Source organism: Pezoporus wallicus, unplaced genomic scaffold, assembly GCF_028554395.1.
Source record: "Pezoporus wallicus isolate ANWC-B61680 ecotype Strahan unplaced genomic scaffold, APGP_CSIRO_Pwel_v1 contig_2871, whole genome shotgun sequence".
In the NCBI taxonomy this organism is placed as follows: Eukaryota; Metazoa; Chordata; class Aves; order Psittaciformes; family Psittacidae; genus Pezoporus; species Pezoporus wallicus.
This window is the reverse complement of record NW_026640775.1, coordinates 1,621,388-1,646,812: the sequence shown is the minus strand read 5'-3', so window position 1 is coordinate 1,646,812 and position 25,425 is coordinate 1,621,388. Positions and strand designations below refer to the sequence as shown.

At 43.4% G+C, this 25,425-nt stretch overlaps 1 protein-coding gene across 3 annotated transcripts in view; it reads left to right on the top strand.

The window, feature by feature from the left end:
• The window catches only part of SYN3 (synapsin III), a 199,204-nt gene that overhangs the window by 22,926 nt on the left and 150,853 nt on the right, over nucleotides 1-25,425 (top strand). For all 3 annotated transcript variants that reach the window (XR_008973631.1, XM_057420473.1, XM_057420474.1), the window contains exons 3-4: nucleotides 11,186-11,243; nucleotides 23,622-23,713. Coding sequence is in view for 2 of the 3 variants with exons in the window: in XM_057420473.1 (XP_057276456.1) it covers nucleotides 11,186-11,243; nucleotides 23,622-23,713 (150 nt within the window). In the remaining variant the exon portion in view is untranslated. The remainder of the gene's footprint in view (nucleotides 1-11,185; nucleotides 11,244-23,621; nucleotides 23,714-25,425) is intronic.

Here is a 25,425-nt window from a genome sequence, read left to right as displayed (position 1 = left end):
GGCTTCCACAATGCTTCCTCCCCCATGTCAAGTTATATGAGCTTTACAACAAGGACTAGCTTGTTCACAGACAGGAAGGGTGAGAGACAGCGGAATCTGCCATTTGATTTCTTTTCTCTAATGAAAACACTTTCTCATAATTGGATACTGTAGCAATATTGCCAAGACAGACATTAATTTATCATCACTGTTTGTATTACAGCAAAGAGCTGCAACTGTGGATGAGGTGTTGCACAAGCGCATGACGAAATGGTCTAACAACCCAAAGTGCATACTGAATGCACTTTAAAGTGACAAATGACAATCCTTTGTGTTTTTAAGAAGCACCTATGTGTCTGCTGGTATAGTATAGCACTCAACTTCTCTCAGAGGTCTAGAGGAAGCAAAAAGAATCCTTGGGAATCCATGTCTTGTCTTCCTCCATAAAATCCTCACCATTTTTGACATGCAATATGCTCTGGTTTGTTCCAAAGACAAAGTATTAGAAAAATAATGTGAGCCCCACAGAATATGATCAGCTGCTTTCTGCATTAGCAGCAGTAAAAGAAAGGTACATTCTATTAAAAGTAATGGAACTCGACCAGCTTTCTGTTAAAGTGGCAACGTTTTGACAAATTTTCCATCCTTCTCAGAGCAGCCCTGAGGAGAAGGACTTGGGGGTGTTGGTCAATGAGAAACTGAACACGAGCCGGCTTCAGTGTGCGCTCACAGCCCAGAAACCAACCATATCCTGGGCTGCATCAAAAGGAGTGTCTCCAGCAGGTCGAAGGAGGTGATCCTGCCCCTCTACTCTGCTCTTGTGAGACCTCACTTGGAGTATTGTGTGCAGTTCCGGTGTCCTCAACATAAAAAGGACATGGAACTGTTGGAACAAGTCCAGAGGAGGGCCACGAGGATGGTCAGGGGACTGGAGCACCTCCCGTATGAAGACAGGATGAGGAAGTTGGGGCTGTTCAGCCTGGAGAACAGAAGGCTGCATGGAGACCTCATAGCAGCCTTCCAGTATCTGAAGGGGGGGCTATAGGGATGCTGGGGATGGACTGTTCATTAGGAACTGTAGTGATAGGAGGAGAGGTAACGGATTAAAACTTAAATAGGGGAAGTTCAGGTTAGACATAAGGAAGAAGTTCTTTACTGTGAGGGCGGTGAGGCGCTGGAACAGGCTGCCCAAAGAACTGATAAATGCTCCATCCCTGGCAGTGTTCAAGGCAGGGCTGGATGGACTCTTGGGTGACATTGTCTAGTGTGAGGTATCCCTGCACATGGCAGGGGATTGGAACTGGATGATCTCAAGGTCGTTTCCAACCCTAACTATTCTACGATTCCGTGATTCTTCTCCAAGTCATGTCTCTAGTGCTTTGCAAGGAGGCACAAAATGGATCTGTGATATTCAGAGTATGCACAAAAGGAAAACACTGTCTGTATGGCTCCCTTGTACTCGTGGTTTTAACAGCCAGCCCTCAGAGGCACCCACAGCAGTGAATGTGTCTGTGCGTCAGCACACTAGGGAAAAACTCTGCTTCTCTTCAGTAATTACTGGTACCTAAGCTGGGAGGCCTCCACCTGGAGAATGAGGCACCTTCTTGTGGGCCGGGAGTATCTGTGCCTTGGGAGGCTTCCAAAAATGCATCTACAACACACCTACAGCAGCTGCCAGGAAAGAAAGGGGAGCTCAGATGTGAATACACACACACATGTGCAAACACACAGCAAAAGGGAGTGGGACCATGGGGAAGGGGAATGGCAGGACTCCATGTAATGGCAGATGGGCCAGCTCCGGCAGCCTAACCTCAGCCAGGAGGAAAACATCCTACCTCTGGCAACCTCCTCTCCTGACATGCTATTAAGTAAAATCATGCTCTTGCTGCATTGAATTTCTCAGCGGATCAAACAGGGTTTAATACTCCGAATTGTTAACCCCTTTCCTCTGCAAAACTGCTCAGCATTCTAGTCTAATGCTTCATGTTTAAACAGCTTATTTGGGAAGCGATCAAGCACAGCTAAGGCTCCTATTAACAACATGTGATAAAAGCATTGCTTCCTGGACCAGACAGCATAACAATGTGGTTCTTGTTGTATTTGTTAGGTATCTTAGTTGCATTTGTGAAATACCTCATGTTGCTTTTCCAAGCCACTGGTGTGTTTTGTCCAGATTTCATGCCATTTCAAGTGCTAACGGTGTTACATGCTGTCTTGTACAAAATACATGTGCACTGTGTGCAGCCATTCTGCCCGCGAGGATTGTGTCATGTTTCATAGGAAAAAAAAGCCAGAGAATATTTTAGGAGACGCAGAATTGTATTGTTGTTTTCCCATTTATTTTACAGCCAAAACTGCCTGAACAAACTGTCTCCAAAAATTTAAAGATGAAGGAAGAGAAAAATTGTGATTAATGAATGGAATCCTCTTAATACATCTGAAATAGTTCTTTTTATAACAGCAATGTCATGATTCAGGTCTAATTATGGACTGACTCATCAGGATTACTGTTTTACACTGTTCAGAGGAAATTATTAATAATTTTTTCGTTAAAATAAAACTATTTTTACTTCCAATAGTACATGCCAATATTGAGCCTTAAATAGCATTTGTACAAACACATAATTGGTCAAATAATAACAGTCTAATACTGAATTTTGGTAACATGGGACTTCCTAAATCCTACGTTTTTGGAAGGAATTCCTTTTTAAAAATATTCAGTAAGTATAATTTCATGGTTTTGCTAGGCTGAAGATGATGTACTAAGGCTCCCACTCTGAGAATTATTTCTGTCCTTAACTCATTTAAATACAATGGGAAGTTTTGGATTAGCTTTTGGCTTCAGACTTCATTATCATTTACTATTATTATTATTACTATTATTCAGAATTTATTCTCCAAGTTTGACCTCAGGCATTTGCAGTTTAAATTTGCAGTTTAAATTTGCAGTTTTGTCTGTATCTCCTGATAAGAAGCCCAAAATAATTTAACATGGTGGTGACTAACAGTAAATGGTTATGAATTAGCTTTTATTATCCAGGGGTTACCTTTTAAGGTTTCACAACTTCTGTGCAACTGTGCTACTATAATTTGAAAAAACTCACAGGTAAAATTTACATTTTCACTAATCTTGCTAAAAAACTTGCTTACATATTTATCATTTAGCCATGTCTATCCAAGACTGAATGATTCGTGCCAAGTGCGACATGAGGGTAAAAATTCTACTTTAGGGAAAGAGGAGGCAAGTTTGTGTTAAACGTGTGTGTATGGGTATGTTATATGTGTGTGCTTGGAAGCAACATGAAGGGTTTCTGTATTGCCTAGCACACAGGCATAAGGATGAAAAGCAGATAAGGATGTCAAAAATATTCAATAAGTTGTATATATCACATTGCTTTCCAGTCTCTCTTAGGTATGTCACCATCATGTCTGCCTGTATTTTCATCCTGCATATGTAAAGCAGCTTGCGATCTAGTCCTCCTAAATGAAAGGTGATACAGAAATGTAAAGGATTAGTATCATTACAAAAATAGACGCAAGCAATATGGAAAACATTCCCCACCAGGTTATAAATATGCTAATGCAAGTCAAATCTGGGACCTTAATTGCTTTACCAGAATTCCTATAAATGCACAGAAATTAACCTCAGAATGTCCTGACTAGTCCTGTACATATTAAAAAAATGAAATAATAATAATCCTTGAGATGTATTTCTCAAGGTTTGTGAGCCAGATTTCTTCTGCTCAAAAGCCAGCAGCCCTGCCTCAGTGTTGGTTCAAGTTAGCCCCGTTCCCCTGCTCCTCAAGTTCATGGAGGGCAGAAGCGGGTTGGAATAAAACATTGCACAATCCTGAACAAAATGATACCCCTTGCGAGCAGCTCCAGGCCATACCATCTAGATTTAGCAATGTAGAAATGTTCCAGCAATGTACTATTTTGATAATACGCAAAATAAAATTGCTGTCTCATGTTGTAGTTAAAGCAAACTCCCACCTCCACTCCCCACCCACCTCAGGTCTTTGTGGCCAGGAGGAATGTGACTGCAATGTAGCTGGAGGTGGGGGACCAGACCCACAGCAAAGTGTTCTTCTTATCCTGACAGCTCAGGGAAGCACAAAAAAGCTGTGCCCAAAAGCAATAGCACTGCACTAACTAGTGCTTCTTCTCTTGGGGAGGGATGGCTTTGAGTAGCCCCGTTTCACAAGCAGGAGGTGGCACAGGAAGATGCTGGGAGGCCGGTATTGTGTGGGACTCCATAGTTCCTTGAATAGGAAGTGCAGCCTGAATGGTTGTTGTCTGTGATAGCTAAAGTGCTGGTGGTTTGCCAGCTCAGGTCTCCCTCGAAAACAACCCTTCAGTTCCCTTAGAGAAAGGGAGGACTCACAAAAGACAATTTAAAAAATCCTTCTCCCTTCCCACCCCAAAGTTTCTCTTTCTGTGTGCATTCAAGCCAAGAAAATCCTTACAGCCTCGGAGAGTGGAACCTCAGACCTATCAAGGACCTCACCATGAGCACTTCCTCTATCAAGAAAAAAAACCAACCACCATACCACAGACAGATACAGACCTATTCAGAAGAGGCGTTTCTTCCCTTTATGTGATCCCACAACTAATAATGCCTCAGGGGTATTTTACGGTAACAAGAGCGGGATGGGTCTTCTGGTTCTTCCCAGAAGGCAACAAAGGCAGTCTGTTCCCACAGCGTTACCTTGGACACCAAAGACCTACCTGCAGAACAGCTGAGCTGGCTCTCCATCGGTGGCTCCAGCAAGACAGCATTGAGAGCAAGATGATCTGAACACAGATGAGTGCAGTAATACTGCACTCCAAGGATGGAGATGAAACTTCTGTGGAGCTCCTGGAAACGTATCAATGTAGTTAGTTTTTATCCAACCTATATCTTAGATTTACCTCTTTGTCCCTCACTGTCTGCCTGTAGAATGTAGGTACCCTTTCCTTCTTTCTGCACTTGCCTCTGGTCCATTTAACCTACAATTCAGACCTTGCTTTCTGAGGTGTTGAATCACACATCCATCATGCCTATACACCATCTTTAGCATCCTGACACCCCACAACCCCTGGCCCAAGGTACTCCTACAGAATAAATACTAACTACCAACCAGTCCATCCCACAGCTGAACATAAGGGCCTCTGGGCTGAGGCAGATGTGGACAAAAGCTCCAGTAGGCTGCAGACCTTAGCATTTGTGGAGTGAGTTTTCCCTATGCCCTTGGCAGTCAGGACTTTACCATCTCAGAAGCCCTTACTATTTGCTGAGAATTGCTAAACTGGAGGAAAGTGGTGAAGGGGTTGAGGGCTGGCTCCTGAAAGGAAAACCTTCCTTGTTTTCACCCCTGAAGAAAAAAGGGCACAAACACATCTCTCCTCCCTCTTCCCCTCCCCTCCTCACTGCCTTTATAGAGCATAGGGGCTGGGGGGGTCAGGGCATTCCAGCGGCTGCTGGCCAGTATCCTGGAAACTGTCTCCTTTTTCCCAGTCCCAGCCCCTTTTACGAAGGAGACAATGCAGACATACAGTGAGTGCCTTGTGCATCACTTGGGCCCCCAGGCCCTTTGACACGGGGATTTCGTACAGTGGCTAACCCCCTCCCCTCCTGCCCCGAGGTACCCCACACCCAATCCAGGGGGCTTCAGCCTCACCTTTTCCAGGCTGATCCAGAAAGAAATTGCATGCCTTATTTTCCCAAGCAGCTTGAGAGAAATATGTGTAATGTGATTCCAGGGGAATAATCCAGATCATTCCAGAATTTACCCATGGGTCCTTTTTGGTTTATTTACCCAGGTCTCTTCTTCCCCATTTCTTTCACTCTTTTGTCCACCCACTCCCTTGCCCATCTCTCCCCAAGAGTCCTGCATGTTTCCCCTCTTGTCTTCAGTGTGTTTTGCTCTGGCCTCGTCACAGAGTGGAAAAGGCTGCTCCCCACTCCAGATGAGAAGTGGTCTCCATCCAAAGTGTGGCTTGGCTTTCTTTGTTTGTTATGTCTTGCTCCAAAGGCAAAAGCTCAGTCAGAGGACTTGGAGAAATTAGCTATTACAATATCCCAGTGACCCTCTTTGGCACACGTGCAGTGATACTGAGCCCATTTCTGGGGTGAAGCCACAAGCCTGCTGCTAAGTTTGTAGCTGAAGGCCTCTGTTGGACAGTGATGCCCTAAAAAGTGCCTGGGTTCATTCACACCGCAGGAGATTTGGGCTCAGGTTTGTTTGTTCATCTAAAGGATGGCTTCCCAGTTATCAAGACATACTACAAGCAATTGCAATGACATTTGCTACATCAGCTCCACTGAGGTCTCTCACAAGAAGATTTGAGCTATACTTCTTTGATTTCCTTGATCTCTTCCTGTCCTAGAAAATTGCTTTATACAGAAACCATTTTACAGGATACCTGAAGGAATATCATGAATTTAATACAAAATACCAGCCTGTCTTCAAAGCTGTATTACCTGTCATAACTTCTGCTTCACCCAGCTAATGAATCACAGCACTCCTCCAGGCCATCACAATCACTTCAGGTCTCTTGTCCTTCCTGGCTACTCCCTTCCCAATATTGAGGCCAGTGCTCTGCACCTCTTACACGGGCAGCTGTCTAGTGGCACTGTATATGGGGAAGAGCTCCCTGGGCACTTTCTTTAGCCAATGCTTGATACCTGCTGCAGTCAGGTAACAAGCTGTAATACCTGCTGTAATTGTACCTGCATCTTCTCCTATTCATCACCTGTGCATAGCATTTCCCAGCGTGCTAGAAGTTGTGCAGTCCCCTGCTGCATCCCTGATGCCTCTCTTTCCCACAGATACAGGGGAAAACACTGAAGCAGTCCTCTTAAACACCTTGGATATGCTGCTTTGCACCAGAAGTCAAAAAAGCAGAGGGAAGAGAAAAGAAATAACTCCAGAAGAGACAGTACAATCTCTGCGGAAATAGCTTCTCCTGGATTCCTGTGCTAAACATGTTTATTGGCTGGTGGGTTGAGCACCCATTGCACCAACTTTTGTTTTAAAGCAGAAAAAGCACAAGGCAGATGTAACCAGTTATTTATCATACAGAGAGAAACTGCTAGACGATCTGTGTTCACCCAACAGACATAGCTTGTGAGTTTTCGCCCTTTGCTGCTGATCCTGGGCAGCCCTTACTCCAGCCCTTACTCTCTTCTGCATGTTCCTCCATGACACAGGACCAGCACGGCAATGCAGGCTGGCCCCAGCTCCTGTACCTGTAGCCCTCTGGCCCAGCTTTACCTCCCCTGGCCTTGTGACACATGAGGCTTTGACAGGAAAATTTGCACCCATGAGGAGTGAATCCATGTGTTTGCAGACTAGGGGCATTAGTAGGAAGGAGCAGGGGAGCATGCTGATTTGGGCACCCCTCACACAGGCACAGTACAAGTTGTCCCAGCTGTCAGTGACACCCGGAGGGATAAACTCTGGTATTCAAGTGTCTTACAAATGTGTTTGCAGTGTTGGGTCAGTGATGGCATGCCTTGCTCAGACAGATGATTTGCAAACACCTAAAGGAACTAATGTTATATATGGGCTTTGTGTGAATTATCCCTTATGAAGTAACCAGAGATAAATTGAACATTTATTTTTCCTTTCTGCTATTAAGGATGCACTCTGTATGTGACAGAGAATTATGTATATGCCACAGTCGCTGAGGCAGACGGGGCCTGTTTCATGGCAGCTCTGGAAAATAAGCTTTTATTCTTTCCAAATTACTTCATAAGAAGAGTCATCGGGTTTCTTGTGGCCCTGTAATCATGTCAGGGCTGAGGCAGAAAGCAGAAGTTTGTTTGATGCTCTTGCACCCAGAAAATATGTCCTTTTCCAGAGCATGTGGCTTCTTCCATCACAAAGAGAGAAGGATTCAAGGCAAGCTTTCTCCCTGGAAAAGAAACAGCCTTTTGCTGTTTATTATGGTGCTTCCTCCCTCCCAGCCAATGCAGCTACATTTACATGCATTGCCTAGCACTGTAAATCCTACCCAGGAACGGTTCTTGAGCATGGCTGTGCAGTTTTCTTCAGTCAAACATGTTTACATGCTAATTTACTGAGATCACAGCAACCACACCATCCCATCTGCACCCTGCCTAACAAATTATAACTCTGTGTTATGGTGGGTTTGAACATCTGACATGTTTGATAATAAAGGGATGGGCAGCCAAGCAGTGGTCAGTGCTGCAGGCTGCCCAGGAGAGGGGGTAGGTTTGTAGGGCCACTGCATTGCCCAGTGTCCCAAGCTGGGGGGACAAACAGCCCCCATCCCAGGGCAATGAGCTGCTCCTCTGATCACTAGCAACTGGCTATGCTAGAGGTGAATGGGGACACTTCTGAGGCTCCCCAGAAAGGCTTTTGACTGGTCTTCTGCGTGCCACTCCCCTGCTGCACTGCAAGATCACTAGATAGCCCTGGAGCATGTCACTTCCTAGGCAGAGGTCTGGAAGAGCCTTGCACAGGTGGTTTTGGGGCAGAAAGCATCTTACAAATGGCTTGCACAGTCTCACCTACCAGAAACATCAATCTACCTTTCTCTTGCATCCCCAGCAGAACAGCATAATCTTCCTTTCTTCCATCTCATGTCCACCATAGGAACCATAAGCCATTTCACACATTGTGCACTACTAACCAAAAGATTCCCTCTTGTAACAGAGGCATTATGATGTTTCCACAACATCAGCAATGATTCCAACTTGCTTGAAATGTCAGGGCTCCAGGGTGAGTCTAAAGCCATTTTTCATTTCAACATGATAGCCTCTACTTCCCAGGGGCTCCAAAACCCCAGCTGTGAATTGAAAACCTCACTCCAGAGGTGCTTCAGTAAGAAATGTTTCATTCCTACCCTGGGCCGTGTCAAAATGATGGGCTGACCAAAATATTTGTTTGCAAATTGCTTAGCACCTGTAGTCTTCAGAGACACTCAGAGCAGGTTAACCCTCCTGGGGGGCTTTCTTTGAAAGAAAGTGATATATTGTGCTGTTGACAGAAAGTTATCTGAGACATGGGATGCGACAACCTGTGTGGGAAGAGGGAAAGAAGATCATATAGTGCTTAAGTTGAGATCCCTTGCTCTATTCCAATGACTCCTTACTCTGGATATCCTCTCTGTGTGATCACCCATGAGTAGAGCCAGTACTGTAGAGATGGGAGAGAGGACATTATTAACCATGTGAAGGCTAATTTCCTACACTAGGCAGTGGAAGCCTCTTTGCTGGGCTAAAGACTGTGGTTAATCACACTTCATTACAAGCTGAAGTAAAGCAGCTCTAAGGAGTTTGCAACCAGCTGGTCAGCAAAGAGGAAAGGCCATAGAGGGAGGAAGTGTGTTTCATAAATGGGGGTAAGTAGTATACATTATGAGTGTGCTGGGAATAAAAACAAGCTTGTACCAGTGAATAGTGTGCCTCAAATTTCAGACCAGTTCCTGTGGGCCCACTTAAAGCGTACTCCAGTTTTCAAGAAGTCACTGATTCCAGCAATATCCCCAGTGTTTAGGAGCAAGGAATGTTGCCAGGCCCTCTAGAGCGAAGCCTCCAGAAATACGATGGAATTATTAAGTGCATTTAGCGTTCCTGTTTATTGTTAGAGGCATGATGTCTCTGCTTGTCTGCTGAGCTCCTTTTTTTCAGGCAACACTCATAAATTCAAGGAAGAGATAAAAAATGGCCACAGCTCTGCTTTTCATACCGGACAGGGTCGTTTGAGTCATTTGGTCTTGGTCACACCTGGCTGCTACGCTGTCCCCCACTGATCTCTGTACAGAGGTCTTATCACCACCATGCTGATGGATGGGCTGTCTGAGAAGGGAAGCCTGATACAGCTTTCAGATATCCTAATAAGAATGAAGCAGACAACTTTTGGAATTATTTTATGTAGGTTTGCTTCGATTTGTTTTGTTTTTAATAAAATGTAAAGTTTTGAGTTGGTTTTGAGCCAGAATGACAAAACAGGTTTTTATTTACATGTCACATTCCCGGGGGAGGGGAGCATGCAGCTAAAAACTGGTGTGTTTCAGCCATGGGGAAAATTGCCTTCCTACTGCCCCTCCTCTTTTTTTTTTTTTAATTGGAACAAACAGACACATAGTAAAAATGTGAGCCAGATTCTTCTTTTTTTTTGCTAATACTATAAAACAGGGAGCAAAGCCGGCTTCCCCTCATTTTCCCTTACTTCTTTATTCTGTCCTCTCTCTGCCAATTGGAAACAGAATGCAGAGAGTTACTTTGTCTCTGGAAACAGCTCTTGCAGGGCTGAACTGTGTTTTCAAGGGTTTCCAAATAGAACAGCTTTTTGGAACCTACATGGTCTTCCTGAAGTTTTAGGGGGGAGATCTGAGAAAATAAATTCATATTTTCTTCTGTCGAGCTTGTTTGGTGAGGGGAAGAACTGGGGAGACATATTCACAGTGGAAATTACGTTGGCAAGTTCCCTGCTGACTATTCAATATAAGGAGAATTATACACAAATACGAATAAAAAAGCTAAAACTGCCTGTCCTTTTCCTATGTTTTTTTTCTCAAGCACTACTGTCAGCCTTTCCCTATCATAAACAACCAGTCCTTCTGAAAGTACTTTGTTGTCTGCAAAGCGTAGGCAGATAGGAGCAGAGTGGTGGAAGGTATATGTCCTTCTCTTGACACTCTTCAGCTCCAAAGCAAACACAGAGATCCTTCATTAGTAACACTGTAGATGCAGATACTGTTTTTCTAAATCAGCAGTGGAAAATCAAACAGAATCAAAAAGCAGCTCTGTAGCAATAAAGCAAGGGAATAGGCTTCACAAGTAGTTAGTTATGATGATAAAAATCCTTGCTCAAAGTCCGAAGTAGTTTCTAACGTTGTGCCACATGTTGCTTTCCTTCTTTTACAGAGTAAGATGGAGTATTAAATGAGACATAGCAAGGAATACTCTATTAGAATCTTTGCTCTGGAAAAGATTAGGAGAGCATTTGGTTTTCAGTTTGAAAATAAAATGAAAAAGTCACAAGCCTTGAAGGAACTTTCCAATGTGGTTTTCATCTGGCTTGGAGGGTTTCTTTTGGAGAACAGAAAGCTGAAAGAAGATAGGAATTAGGAAAACATGCTGTGACCCGGATAGAAATTATTCAGCAAAGAGGGAAATGCAGAAGCAAAACAGTATGTAATGAAAGCCAAAAATCTTCTTTTACCATGTTTGTCTCTCTCATTTCTTCTGCAGGGCCAAATATTTCCAGGGGAAGAAGGTGAATGGAGAATTTGATATCCGAGTGGAACAGGTCAGTAACAAATGAATTTGGCTACAAGAAATGTGTGTGGACAGGACTGAGGTTTTGATCACAGACAATCTGTGGATATCTCTTTCTTGAAGAAAGGAACTAATGAGCCTTAAGATACGTCCATTTTATGGAATTGTGGAAGCCATAAACAAAAATATCTTAATTGGCCACCGGTTCATCCTCCCTACCTTTGCAGAATCAGTTGCTATTTCACCTTAAAATACAATTTTCTATTCTGGTGATGGGATTATAATTTCTTCCATTAGAAGACTACCTCACAGCTCTGTATCTATGTCTGAAAAAGTGTAAAGCCAGTATACAACAGTACATGGTGATGTTATGTTCCACATGAGATCTATACAAGTCTTCTGACTTACCCTGATTTAAGCCTAAAACCTTTGACTGAAGTATGCAAACCAACTACATATGGCAAAATCTTTTAATCTGTTGAAAGTCCATAACCAGTAAGGAGGTTCAATGCCTGTTTTCTGATGTGCTGTGCAGGGCATTGAATAAATTCCCCGTTTCTCTTTTAGCCTTCACCAGCCATTCATTTCAGTTGAAAACTCTTGATGTTGGGTCTGTCCCCTTCTCTCTGTGTTGGTGCAGTCTGTCAAAATGAAGTCCCAGTATTGACTGGAACTTTGGATGCTGTTGTCAAAGTAGAAATGCTTATTAATAATCATTTGCAGGCACCTAACTTGAAAGCAGGCATAAGGAGAGATGTAGAGATGAACTGGTGATCCTGAAGGAATCATATGGTTGCTTTATACTCATTAGGGCTATAAAATTACTTGGATGGATAAAGAAATGTGTTGAACGTTGTTTGAATGACCTGATTTTTTTCTGTCTTCATAAAGCTTTTGATTCTGCATCGTGTGTGTGTGCACATGTGCATATGTGTGTGTATAGAATTATTAATGCAGTGATTTTGAAGACTTTCTCAGGACCCATTGTCCTTGATAAAGTGCTCCTTCTCCTTTCAAAGGGGTGCTGTCCCATTGCCTACGACTGTACATGAGCACATATATTCTGATCAAAGGCTGTGTGTGGAAAAGTTAACAAGTTTGGTTTTGGTTAGGTTATTTTTGCAACTGTGATACTATGAACACTTAATTTTCCTTTTTATTGGTATCACACTTGCCACCACTGGGTGGTATTAGGAAGAACAATTCTCACTTGCACTTCCTTATCAAGGTCTTTATTTTACTGGCTCCTTCACTAAATGTTCTAAAAGACAATTGGAAAGGAAAAAAAAATTCACACCTTTCACACAGAAGCATGAAATCAAGTAACAATTCAAAGTTGTCCTTCAAACCTCTGATCTAAGCCACTACACTGCTCAAAGCAGGGTGAGCTTCAGAGCTAGACCTGGCACTCTTCAAAATGACCTGTTAACTCCTTCCTAAACCTCCAGCCTCTGCCTTTCCCCTTATAGTCCTTCTTCTCGAATGTTACTGCACTTGAAGTCCTTATAAAGAAACTATCTTTAAATGGTTGGTGAGTGGAGAAAGACCAAAGTGGACTCTTGATCCCTGATGGCTTAAACCCAGTAATGACCCTCATCATCATCACTGGGCAGCTTATCGCATTTTTCCAAGGACCCTTTGAGGGAGACTTTCCCAGTCTGTCGCTTGAAATCCTTCACATAGGCTGAATGTCCATGCTTGAGATGAGGCACTAAAGTGCTCCAAGTAAAGACTGTAAGGCTGGTGTATAATCCTGCTGGTGAGGACCATTGCCAGAGCCCTTGCAGCTTTCCTTGTTGAGCATAGTGTCTGCAGCTCTGCCCAAGGGAATGAAAAGCACAGTGGGTAAGACAGATGAGGAACAATGAACAGAGGTCCTGCCTGCTTCCCTTGAACTGCTCCTGCCCCTTAGACCAGGCAGCCAAGCCTCCAAGTAGTGGGCACAGAACTGCTCTTGGCTCACCCGGACCTCAAAAGCAGAAGGGATGATCACTTTCCCCAGCTGGATCACTGTCAGTCAAGGGAAACACAGAAGCTGCATTATCATGGGCAGTCCCTGAATCTGACCTCTCCGTATCACTGAGCCCAAGAGAGTGGCTCTTCTTTCTTCAAACTCTGTTTTTTTGTCCCCTTGTTTTTTCTTGCCAGTCAATCCTTGCTCAGTATTTCTCGAAAATCGATTTTCTTTCCTTGCTCCCACCCTAATTACCTGGAGCTTTCCTCTCTTCTTCCTCAAGAACATGCCCAGGAGCCTAAAGTGTTGTGGAACAGGTCCCCTGTGGCTGAACACAGACCCACCCAACCTGAAAAATGAATGTTCATCCATTACAGGGAAAAAAAGCAGGGAATAGCTCTATTTACCAGACTGGTCCACACCCTTGTCTTTAAATGCCTAGCTCACCAGTCTTCAATACTGTAACTGACACATGAATGGTACATAGACTGTGCCATCATGCTCAAGCCCTGTTCAGGTCTGAGTAATATCTGCATCAGATCAAGGTTTGACTCTCCAGCACCCCTTAAGCCACTTGGTCTGCTCAGGAAGTTCATTTAGTTTTTCAGTTTTCCATCTGATCCTGCCTCAGATAACCACACGTTATTGACTCAAATAGGAATACAGTTTGCCTTTGGAAAGTTTTTTTATATTTTATAGGAAAAAAAAACACTTTTAATCTGAAAAGCTAAATAGCAAAAAAGGTTTGAATGGCAGAAAACAGTGAAAGGAAATATCCAAATGTTAAGTACTCTTGAAAAACCACATTGGGAAAAAGCAACTGCCCTGTTTTTCTGACAGTGCTAATTTTTTTGCCATTCCTCCAGGATGCTCTGTGGTTGGTTTAAACTGAAGGGAGAGTTTGCCTTGTTACTTTTTCTCTTCCTTTTTCATCTCCATCTCTATTACGTCTTTATTCTTTCTTAGCAAGCCATTTCGGAAGTCTTTGGGGGGAAGCGGTGCAGGATAGTAGGTGATTTTTTTCTTTAAGTCATGACATCACTTATTTGTAATGGAGCAGGAGTGCTGAAAGCAGCACTGCCTCTCCCTCTCTCAGCAGTGGGAAGTCACTTATCTAATCTGGTTCTACACCCCTACCAGCTCTCAGAGCTGCCTCTCCCCCTTGGCTGTCATCCAAGGAATGCAAGACGTATGTGATCATGCTGTCTCTCTCCATCTATCCCCCACACCCAACACTGTCAAAGGCATTGGCTGATTTCAGCCAAATTGGAGAAACAGGCAGAATTTCAAGATACTGAGTTACTACAAGAGGTGAATTCAGTTCAGATACTGGGTAATCTACAGGGAAGAGACTATCAAATGCCATCCTGCTTCTCAGGGAGCTGCTTCTGTAAATCTCAGTTTGTATGAAAATAGATTTTATGGACTCTCAAAGAAGGTTTTATAGTTCAGTAACACAGAAATGAATTGTATGACCTTAGTACCACCGCAAGGTCCTTGCTGTTCAGCTGTGTCCATTACCAATAGTGAAAAGCAATAGACAAGACATGCTGTGGGCACCGCCTGGTACCTGTAAATAGGGGAGAGAGTTGTAAGGGATAAGGGTGGGCACAGTCTTTCTAGCCTCTGCTGTTTCCTGTCACCCCTTAAAATGAACATGAAGCCTAACTTTGTTTCCATCTTTGTTTCTTCTGATCTTCAGTGTAACACCCAAAACATATTTATTAAGGTGCTTTGGAGGCTGCGGGACTTATTATTGGCTGCGCTAGACTGAAACCCAGGCATGCACAGCATTGCCTTCTTACTGTTGACTGCAGGGGGAGAGATGCGGGGTTGATTGAGGGCTGGAGAGGTGAGAACCAAGTGCAAGTGAATCAGGCCCCTTTTTTCTTTGAAGGCAGTTTGGATTTCATTTTGATTATTTGGATAATTTTTCACTACAAGTCCTTCCAGAGCAATGATAGTTATCCATAAAATCATGGAATGGTTGGGGTTGGAAAGGACCTTAAAGCTCATCCAGTTCCAACCCCCTGCCACAAGCAGGGACACCTTCCACTAGAGCAGGTTGCTCCAAGCCCCGTCCAACCTGGCCTTGAACACTGTCAGGCATGGGGCAGCCACAGCTTCTCTGGGCAACCTGTGCCAGTGCCTCACCACCCTCACAGTAAAGAACTTCTTCCTAATGTCTAATCTAAATCTCTCCTCTGTCAGTTTAAAGCATTCCCCCTTCTCCTGTCACTGCATGGCCTTGTAAGAAAACCTTCTTCAGATTTCCCAGGTCCCCTTACGCACTGGAAGCTGCTCTAAGGTCTTCCCAAAGCCTTCTCTTCTCCAGGCTGAACTACCCCAGCTCTCAACCTGTGTTCATAGGAGAGGTGCTCCAGCCCTCTGATCATTTTCATGGCCCTCCTCTGGACTCACTCCAACAGGTCCACGTCCTTCTTGTGTTGTGGGCCCCAGAGCTTAGCCGTGTACTCCAGGCGGGGTCTCATGAAAGCAGAGTAGAGGTGGAGAATCATCTCACTTGACCTGCTGGTCACACTCTTTCAGACTGAATGAAACACGGATCAAAAAGCGAAAATCTGTTTGACCTATTGCCATTAAAATCCTGACGGTTTAAGCTTTACTCAGTGTGGGTAAACCCCTAAGCTTTAAGAAGCAGCTGAGTCTAAAAATACTATCCCTATTTTATGCTAAAAATAAGGTTCTTAGATTTTGATTCATACTGTTGCTTTTACTTGTCTTATGATTTCTATCTTTGAGAACTGCTGTATATATATATATTCAGTTCTTTTCTCTAGAAATACAAATGCTACAAAAATTCCTTTACATATGAAAAGTGTAAGTTTGATTAAATAGCTCTAAAGCTGAGTTTAAAGAAGAATCTTGAAGTGCCACAGGAGATGACCACATGCTTTTAGTGTTTCCCAAAGTTAATTTTACTTTTGTCTTCTCCGTCTTTCACTGGCCAGAAGAGCATCAGGAAGCACAGTATCTTCAGGAAGGGGAGGAATTAGACCATAGGCCTTATGCTCCGTCAAATGCTTTTCATCACCAGAGGCAACTGGTAGTAACTCAGCAGCTTTCCACACCCAATCTGCCCTGTCCCAGAGAAAATTAAGCTTTGCATGATCTAAGGATTTCATATGACTCTGCAGTTTCCCATATAGATCATAACATACCCAAGGCGAGGGGCTCCTTGGGCACTAGGTGTGCCACATGTATAACGTGGACGCCACATGGGTGCGTATCCCTAGCACATCCAGGTACAAACAGAAGAGGGCAAGAAAGCTGAGGCTGAGACCTGGACAATCCAGGCCCATCGAATAGACTGTGACATTGTGGGTGGTGGCCAGATGAGTGGACACTCACTGTCTGTCTGGGAGAAAGATGCCCACAAAGCAGTATGTGCAGAGCAGGGTCACTGGGATGACCATGGAGACCTGATTTATGAGAGGAGGCTGAAAGAGTTGGGTTTGTTTATCCTGCCAAAACAAGCTGAAGAAGACATGGCTGCTTTTAATAAATACTGGTTTCCAAAAGGGTTTGGTGATAGGGTGCCTGCAGTAGCAAGGGGTTAGACCTATGGCTCTGGTGCGCTTTTCCAGTCCTATGCACTGTGTTGACCAACCAAGGGAGAGAGGAGAGCACAGACCTAGCAAGGAAAGCAAACAGCAGCTCTTAGACAGGGCCTGCCACCTTTGGGGTACCTTTCCTTCAGACATTTCCCAAAGACATTTTAATATATGCAGAGACATCTTTCCTGGCATTGACTCATTGATGGTGGAGGGGGGTGGAAAAAGTGCAGGGGGAGTGATGAGGCCAAAAGGTTCATCTAAACTTTTATTCCTGTTGTTTGTCCACCCGTCTCCTTCCCACCATTTCCTGCTGTGATGAGGTGGGTCCGTCTGTCTGCCTGATACACATTCTTCTCACACAGCTCATCCACTTGTTCCCGCTGCCTGGTTTATTTTCATGGAATGATTATTCAGTGAACTCCTATGTACATTCTTCTGGAAAAGTCTTGTGGTATAGATTATGACTCCATTGGCAGCATTGTCAGGAAAAAAGTTGTACTTGGCGCTCGCAGAAGATAATTGTAATACAAATCATGAATTCCAAGTCCGTTGTACTTCCCGTCCTAAAGAGGTATTTTCATGGGCTGCACAAAGTGGTCCTTTCAAAAGACAGAGTCTGATAGGCCCATGTGTGATGAGAGGTAATATTAGTCTCTCATCAAATAACTGCATATTTTTTATTCAGTATATGTTTAGGCTTGGGGGTTGGTTTGTTTTTTTTCAAGTGAAAGCCAAAAAGCAGTTCAAGAACAGCAACAGCAGTTCTCATAGCTTCGCCACACACGAGCATTCAGAAACTATGAGTAAAGAGACCTGGAGAAGCAGCAAGAATGACTTGAAAAATAATTTCTTACATACATAGTATCTTCTTGTTTTATTATGATTTTTTTCCTTCCATTGGTTTTTGGAGAGTTCATGCTTTTGAGCTATTTTTTTCTGGGATGAAAAATTTAGAAATGTGCTTTTGCTAAAGTCACACCACTTCTGAAAAGAGAATTCAATACACAGTTCCAAATACCATCAGAGCTGATGCACCAAAAGGCACTCACACAGGTGAAGGTATGTGGACCTTCAGTGTCAGCACTGTCTGCAGCCTAAGAATATGCATCGTATCTTCAGCACTTATGAAGAGCAGTTGTAGAAACTCTCCTTAGAGCCAAACAGCAGCATCCCCTTCCCAGTTGGACCTTCTCCATGCTTTTCTCCCAGAGAGCAATCCCAGCACTGCGGGTGGGTGGGGAGGAAGGTGCCTCCCAAAGGGATGATGTCTCAGGAAAGAGACATAGGGAATGAGGGTGTGTAATCTCTAATTCTGCATGCATGTGCACACCAAGCCCGCGCAGCCCCAGCTCTCCCCCATGTTCACATCCATTTGATCTGTTCACCCTTCTGCCTCTGCAGGATTTAGGGATTGCTTACTTCCCCCCTGAAATGCTTATGATGGTTGTAGTGAAACTCTGCTATAGGAATGCAGTCTGGTGTCTGCCAAAGACTTTCTTTCCTTGTACGTATCGGAAGATCCACTAAAATGTAAGGCATAAAATCCACCGAGGAATGTAAGTGATTTGAGTAGACAGTAGTAATTCCTCATTCCAAGTGCTTAAGCCATGACATGGACCAGCCTGTTATCCTGACTGCGTTTTGTGTCACAGGGCAGGCGGATCAAAACAGATATGTAGTGAGAGTTGGTGAGGAGTTTCAGGAGCAAGACTGGGAGAGTGGAGAGCCTTGGTCAGAGCACAGTCAGTGGGTAGGGAAAAACAAAAGGATACGTGGAAACTGGGGAGCTCCAGACATACAAAAGACACACTGTCCTGCAAGCTTTGTGGCTCCAATGCCACAGGTCAATCCACCTTCTGCCACGTCCATGCAGGTGAGAAGGGCTGGTCGGAGTAACTACCAGATGGGATCCTGATGTGGGTACTCTGCATTGCCCCAAAAGCCAGTGTATGTGTTATAGCATATAGCATGTTGCACTGAGGAAAACACGAAGGTTCCCTGGTAGTGCTAAAACCCGCTCTTATTTTTGTGTATGTGCAGTATATATGCAAATGCATATATAAATGAAAATATTCACACAGAAGTTTACAGCCTTGTGTCTCCCTTCTAAGAAATAACTAGCCAGAGCAGCTTTTAGCTAATTATGTACGGAGGAGGGTTTAGAAAATTCAGTAGCTAAAAAAACCCCAATGTGGTCGTCACTGCATGGACAAGCCTGCTTGCTTTAAAAAATATATAAATCAGCCACTTTGACCCCAAAATATAAATCTGAAAACCTGTCTTGTATCCCTACTTCTGCATTCCTCTGCCACAATGAAGATGAACTGGCCCTCAGCATCTGCTCAAGCGGCAAAATGGAATGCTTTCCTGGGCTTCCCCTTTGACATGCAGGGAGAAGTTTATTAAGGACATCTGCCAGATACCAAACTTATCACAGGATGATTGAGGCTGAGAGGCACATCTGGATATCTCATAGTCCGATATCTTGCCCTGAGCAAGGACACATAAAGCAGGCTTCCCAAGACCATGGCTAATAAAAGTTTCATGGTCTCCAGGGCTGCAGACTCCACAGCCTCTCCAGGCAACTTGTTCCAGTGTTTGACAATCATTGCAATAGAAAGGGAGTTTTCTTGTTTTTACGTGGAATGTAGTGTTTCTCATTTTGTGCCCATTTCCCCTTCTCTTTTCCCTGGGCACCACTGGAAAGAATATGGCGCCATCTTCTTTACTACCTCCCATTAAGTTTTTATAGATGTTGACAAATCTCCCCCTTTTATGCATCAATCATCAATGGCAGATTCACAAGACAGGAAACGGAAGGCAAGTCAGTAGCTGAGACAAAGCAACGCAAGGATTGCTGTGGATCTCAAACAGAATCTGAGCTAAAAACCAGTCACTTCACTGCACATATGACAAATCCATGCTGGAACATATGGACAGCAGTATTTTATGTAAGGTGAGTGGCCTTACTTCTTACTCAACAATGTCTAGGTCTCTGCTGAAGGATCAGGGGGAGTTTGGACCATTGCAACTCAAGGAAGTTGCAGGCCTGTCAGAAAGGATCCCGGTGACAGCAACAACATTAATCGATGTGCTGAAAAACATCACCTACGTGAAAATGCTCCGGGAGTGAGGCTGGTTTTGTCTGGGGAAAAAAGAAAGGAAGAGGGAAGGGTTAGCTTTCAGGTTCTGCAAGAGAAAGTAATGGACAAAAAAAAAAAATATACAGTCTTAAAATGTAAGGGGAGAGATTTAGGCTGGATATTGGGAAAACTTTCCAAGGTTGTTAAGGCACAGATCGCCTAAGGAGGTTCCTCACCTATGGAAGATGCAAGAAGACCGTGTAGTATCTGCACACAATGGCAGAGGTAGACCTGATCCTGACTCAGGAATGAGAGAAAGTTATGTTATGTCTTGAGGTCTTTCCAGCACAACTTTCTGTTATTCTATGAAAAGTGCTAAAAATCCACCTTGAACACATGCTTCCCACAAGTCATTAATAAGTATAGCTACCAAGCCAGGTGTTTCTAATATTACACAATTTAGAAAGACAAAATCCTCCCTGTTTTATTATCAGCAAACTCTAAAATAGCTCACCAAAAAGATCTCCAGCACCTAGAGAACACTGATGGGAGAAAATGAAAATAGCTTAAGCTTTAGTTCAATTGATCTGGAGAGATTTCTGAGTCTGGATACCTGAAATAGGCATTAACAGAACTGTCCTAAGAATATCTGTGGGCATCCTCCAGGTCTGGGCCTCATAGAAGTATGCAATACTTCTATTCCCACAGTCCATATTACGTTATTATTCAAGACAGATTGTGTCACGTTTGTCACACATGGTTCAGTCTTCCCCTGAATGTTTTTGCAGACACTGGCACCATTGCAAAGCAAGTATAAAACACCATCAGGCTAATATAATGCCTCCTTCTATTTGATGAGTCCTAATACAAATGACTCTGCAAGACCACAGGGCTCCAGGGTCTCCTGTGTTCTGCATAGTTACCTGTCACTCTATCTGCACGGACGGCTTTCAAAGACCTCTTTGTCTGCAAGGTAAACTCAGGCTGGAGATGATCTCAGACTTGAAATCCCAGCCAAGGGAAGTCATCAGGCTACAAAACCCACAAAGTTAAAAATACAGGGAGCACTGGAAAATCAACAGGAAGCAATTTCTGCTGACTGAAGTTTTCAGTCTTCTTCTAAATGCCAGCTAGCAGCGGCCTGTGGGGTGGGACAAAGCAGCTACATGAAAGCAGCAGCAGCCCTTAACTTGGTACATTAAAGCATGAGCAAATGTCATGAAAAGATTGACTGTCCCTCAGCTGTGATGGTATATCTGGATATTTTGAGGGCAAGGTAGTTGAGTTCCCCAGACCATCTCTCCTCCCTTCTTGTCAGGGTCCCCTGGACAATGGTTGCCAAAGGGGATTTCTCCTTTTTCTTTTGGTTCTTGACATTAGCAGGCCTGAAATTGGTCCTGGCAGTTTGGTATGAAGTACTTACCATCTCGGGGGATTCCCAGGCCTGTTGGACATTAGGTGTCTGAACACATTTTTGTTTGGTCTGACTCGGGGCAATGCCTGTCAGACCAACTTACTTAGATCATAAGTACCAGCCATCAAATGAAGATTGACTATTAGCAAAGTGCTAAGCTTTTTAGTGCAAAATCCCAGTGGAAAAAAGTTACAGAATGAAAACATAAAAACATGAAAACACAGACCTAAAATTTTTCTTCTTGCTCTGGTGTTCACATCAAATGATTGCGTCCCTCGGCTTCAGAAGCTGAAGATGCAGCTCAGTAAGCCTCTGCCTTCAGAGTGGGACATCTCTGAGGCATCTGAGGCATATGCAGATACAGATGCAGGAAAACTGCCGTTTCATCTCCCCAGTCCATAGAGCCTCTTGAGCCGATGTGTAAGCTGGCAAGTTTGCCTTGACCCACTAGGGAGCTCACTGATGGTACACAGACCATCCGCTCTTGGCTGAAATTCATCAAGGAGGACTCCCCCCTCCCTACCTCCATTGAGATTTTTTAAATATATAAAATGCAGGTGCCCTGTAGAGGGACATATTTTCTTATGTCTTATCCAATATGATCACTGAGGAAGTATGGCTGTGGCCAAGACAACACTGGGCAATCTCATAAGAAAGCCCAGCCAGTCACCTGAACAACTGTCATTCCCTCTGTTCATATGCGTGTGTGTCTGTGTGTGTGTGTGTGCGTGTGTCCTTGAAGCAGGATTTATTTCCTGGCAACAGGAATTTTCCCCCTCCTTTCATTGTAATTGGGAGTTACAGTGATGTAAGATCATGTAAGGGTGTTGCTTTGAAAAGTTTATACAGGGCCACAGACATGAAATCTCATTACATCATTGGGTCACCAGTCTACAGTCATTGCTTTAAAATTAGGTGGATTTGAAAAAAAAAAAGGAAAGTTGGAAGTGATTTCTTCATTTGTCGTCTGGCCTCTGAGCATTTACAGGGGTACTGGTTCTCCACTGGCAAGTTTTTTCCATGCGTTCATGAGGACAAAACATACTTTTTTCAGTTTGGGGGGAGTGTCTGTATAAAAGTTATTCCTGGCACTATCTTTTGGTTCCAGCTAGTAGAAGTATCAAAAGAACATTAAATAGTACAAGGATCTCAATAAAATTACAAGCATTAGCAGCAACATCTATGTGCTATGGTATTACATGGGCAATGGTTAGAAGAGGAGTTTACAGCTGCCTAGTCTCTATCATACTAAGTCTGAAAGAAACACAACAGGAAAAGGGAAAAAAAAAGCTGTTTAAAGGGAGAAAACCAAATTTTCTGTCTCAAAAAAAAAAAAAAAAAAAAAACCTGATGAGTTGTATTTGTATACAGAGGCACTAATTTAATATAGGATTCTGAACCTATACAGGTATGTTTGCATCAAGCCGGAAAGGGACAACTTGCATGTCACAATAAGAAACTATTCTAGTTTAAGGTCTACTCATTTGCTCATAAAGAACAGAATCAGGATTTAGAGACCAAGATGAGCACTGATCAGCTAATCCTGGCATTCTCCTCCTACAGAGAGTGAACTGAGACCACTGAGTCTTGCTGGCACTTCTGAGGGGCAGCAGAGCCTGTGGCCATGCAGGAGGATTATCACACCTCTGGCCCAAGTTAATCATTCTGATTTGTGCCTTAACCTTCACTGACACCTACTGCAGTCATAATCGCCCTCACATACATTGCCTTTTGCTCCCCGTAGCTTAAATATTCCTGGCCAACATTTCCAGCCATATAAATCACACCTCTTTGAAAATATAAAATGTTTGAATAATCGAGCAGTACTGTTAATAGTCTTCCCAGCTTTGCTAACCCTCTGATAGTTAAAATCTTAATAAATAAACCAGATCAGGTGGGTTTCTGTGCTTATCACCTTCCTGCCGCTTAATGAGGCTTTTCAGCTATTTAGCTATTTAGGTTTAAATCTTTTGTATTAGGTTTATAGCTGGCCAGTGGCACGACAGCCAACTCAGACATAATTCTAAAACTGATGTTTCCAAGTGGAAACTTGGAATTTGAATTCAAATGACCTGACTTCTTTTATTATTATTATTATTCTTTCCTGTATGCGTTTTTCAGCTTGCTCATTCTTAATTCCTGCAGTACTTACTACTGCAATAAGCCTAATCCTTTATACTTGTACACCCCAAGAGTGGGAGCCATAAATACTTCTGCAGTCTCTCCAGGGTAAATCAGCTGTAATTGGATCTCCCATTGCCTCGCAGAAAAAAAAGGAAAGGAAAATAAGGAAAGGCGCATTCCAGCCAAAGACAATTCTATGTCTGTGTCTGTGTGCTTGTGCCCTCGAGTAACACTCTGTCCTTTTGCTCTGCTCTAGGCTGAGTTCTCCGAGCTGAACCTGGCTGCTTATGTCACAGGCGGCTGCATGGTGGACATGCAGGTCTTGAGGAACGGCACCAAGGTGGTAAGGTGAGGAACACCAGCTTGTCTTGAAAATCAGGATTGCTGGAGCAATGTTGGGGCAAGCAGGATGACTTCAGGGTCTGATTGGTACCTGAACTAGGGCAGCACAGTCCTGAGGACTTCAAGGTTTCCTGGAAGCAATGGAAAGACTGACCTGGCTGATGGTTTTGTATAAGGTCTCAGATGCACATTATGCCATACAGTCATTGTTTTCAGTCTAGACCCTTCAGGCAACTACAAATGCCTCCTTTTTGGGTTCTTTTTAGCCTCAGGCCTCCCAGTAAAAGGGACAATGAATCTTCCTTTCCCTTGATTTTTCTCTCCTGTGTCAGCTAACCCTCATTGTAAACAGTGGCTTGCATTCATTATCCTACCTGTGTTAGTAATATTAGTCCTGATCCCAGTGGATTACCCTTGCAGTATCCACAAAGCCTTTTGAGTATCCTGATCTTTGCAGCCTGATTTGCTCCTGAAATACCACCTTTTTTTTTTTTTTGTCAGAGACTCCCAAAGCCCTAGACTTGCACTGTGATATATCTCAGAGGTTATACCATATATCTGATGGGGATTTCTGACCCCACTAGCATTATTCCATAATTGCAGTCATTGCAAACAGACTTTTCCTGAGCAATGCTTTCCCAGTCGTGCACTCTATTCACTTTCCAAAAACAGTGCTTGACTCCATTCTAACACCAGGGTGCCTGCAATTTGGAGTTAACGTTAGATGCATTATTACTGGTACTATATAAAGAGCAGTATGAGCTGTTACATCTGTGTATGATGGTAAAATGCCTCTGTTTACATAGCCCTGATATTACCTCTCACCCTTTTATTCCCAGGCCTACATCTTAATGAGTTTCTGTCATTACAACTTCTAACTCTACATTTCATCTTTGATAACAACAGCTTTTCTGTGCTCATGTTGAAATCTCATTGAAATTCCCAATCCATCTTTCTAGCCTCCCTACTTCTTTTGTACAAATCTTTTGTGCTTTTTGGTGTATACAGCATCTCCAAATTTAATATTGTTCACACATTTAGTCAATGCTTTTGTCTGTTAGCTTCTAGTTCAGAAGTAAAGCTATAGACACATAATATAGCATGCAGGGATACTTTTGAAAGAGATTATTAGAGCAGCTGAAAAACAGTGATTCTGAGTTTGCTGGCCTCAGTTTAATTTTTCAAGATGTCATTTCCAGTCCAAACAGTGCAAAGCAACACTTGTCACTGTCAATTAGCTATGACTGTGGTCCATCAATTTATTTCAGGTCTTGACGGCTCTTAATCTCCATTCATTCTTAAGTGCAATTTCACAAGCTTCTGCTAAAATTTTGTCAGGTTGAGTCTGTTACATCCATTTGCTTTTTCTCGTCCCACAGATGTCTGCTTCTCAGTGAAACAAAGCGTATGTCCCATGAACCAGCCTCTGGTGCATCCATCAGACAGTGCGCCATGCTAATGTGCTCTTGTATTCGCTTGCTCACGATGCTGGAAGGTTTCCGAAAACCATTTCCTAGGTTGATCACATCTTCATTTTCCCTCCCTTGCCTCCCAAAGCCATTCATACATCTTTCCTCCCAAAGCCATTCATACATCTGGCAGAAAGATCTTGAGCTATTAAACTGAAACTGAAGACAAAATTTATTTCACAAGAGTGTCTGGGACATGGTGTTCATGCTTCTGCTCACAGTAAATACACAGGTATCACAGCTAGCCTT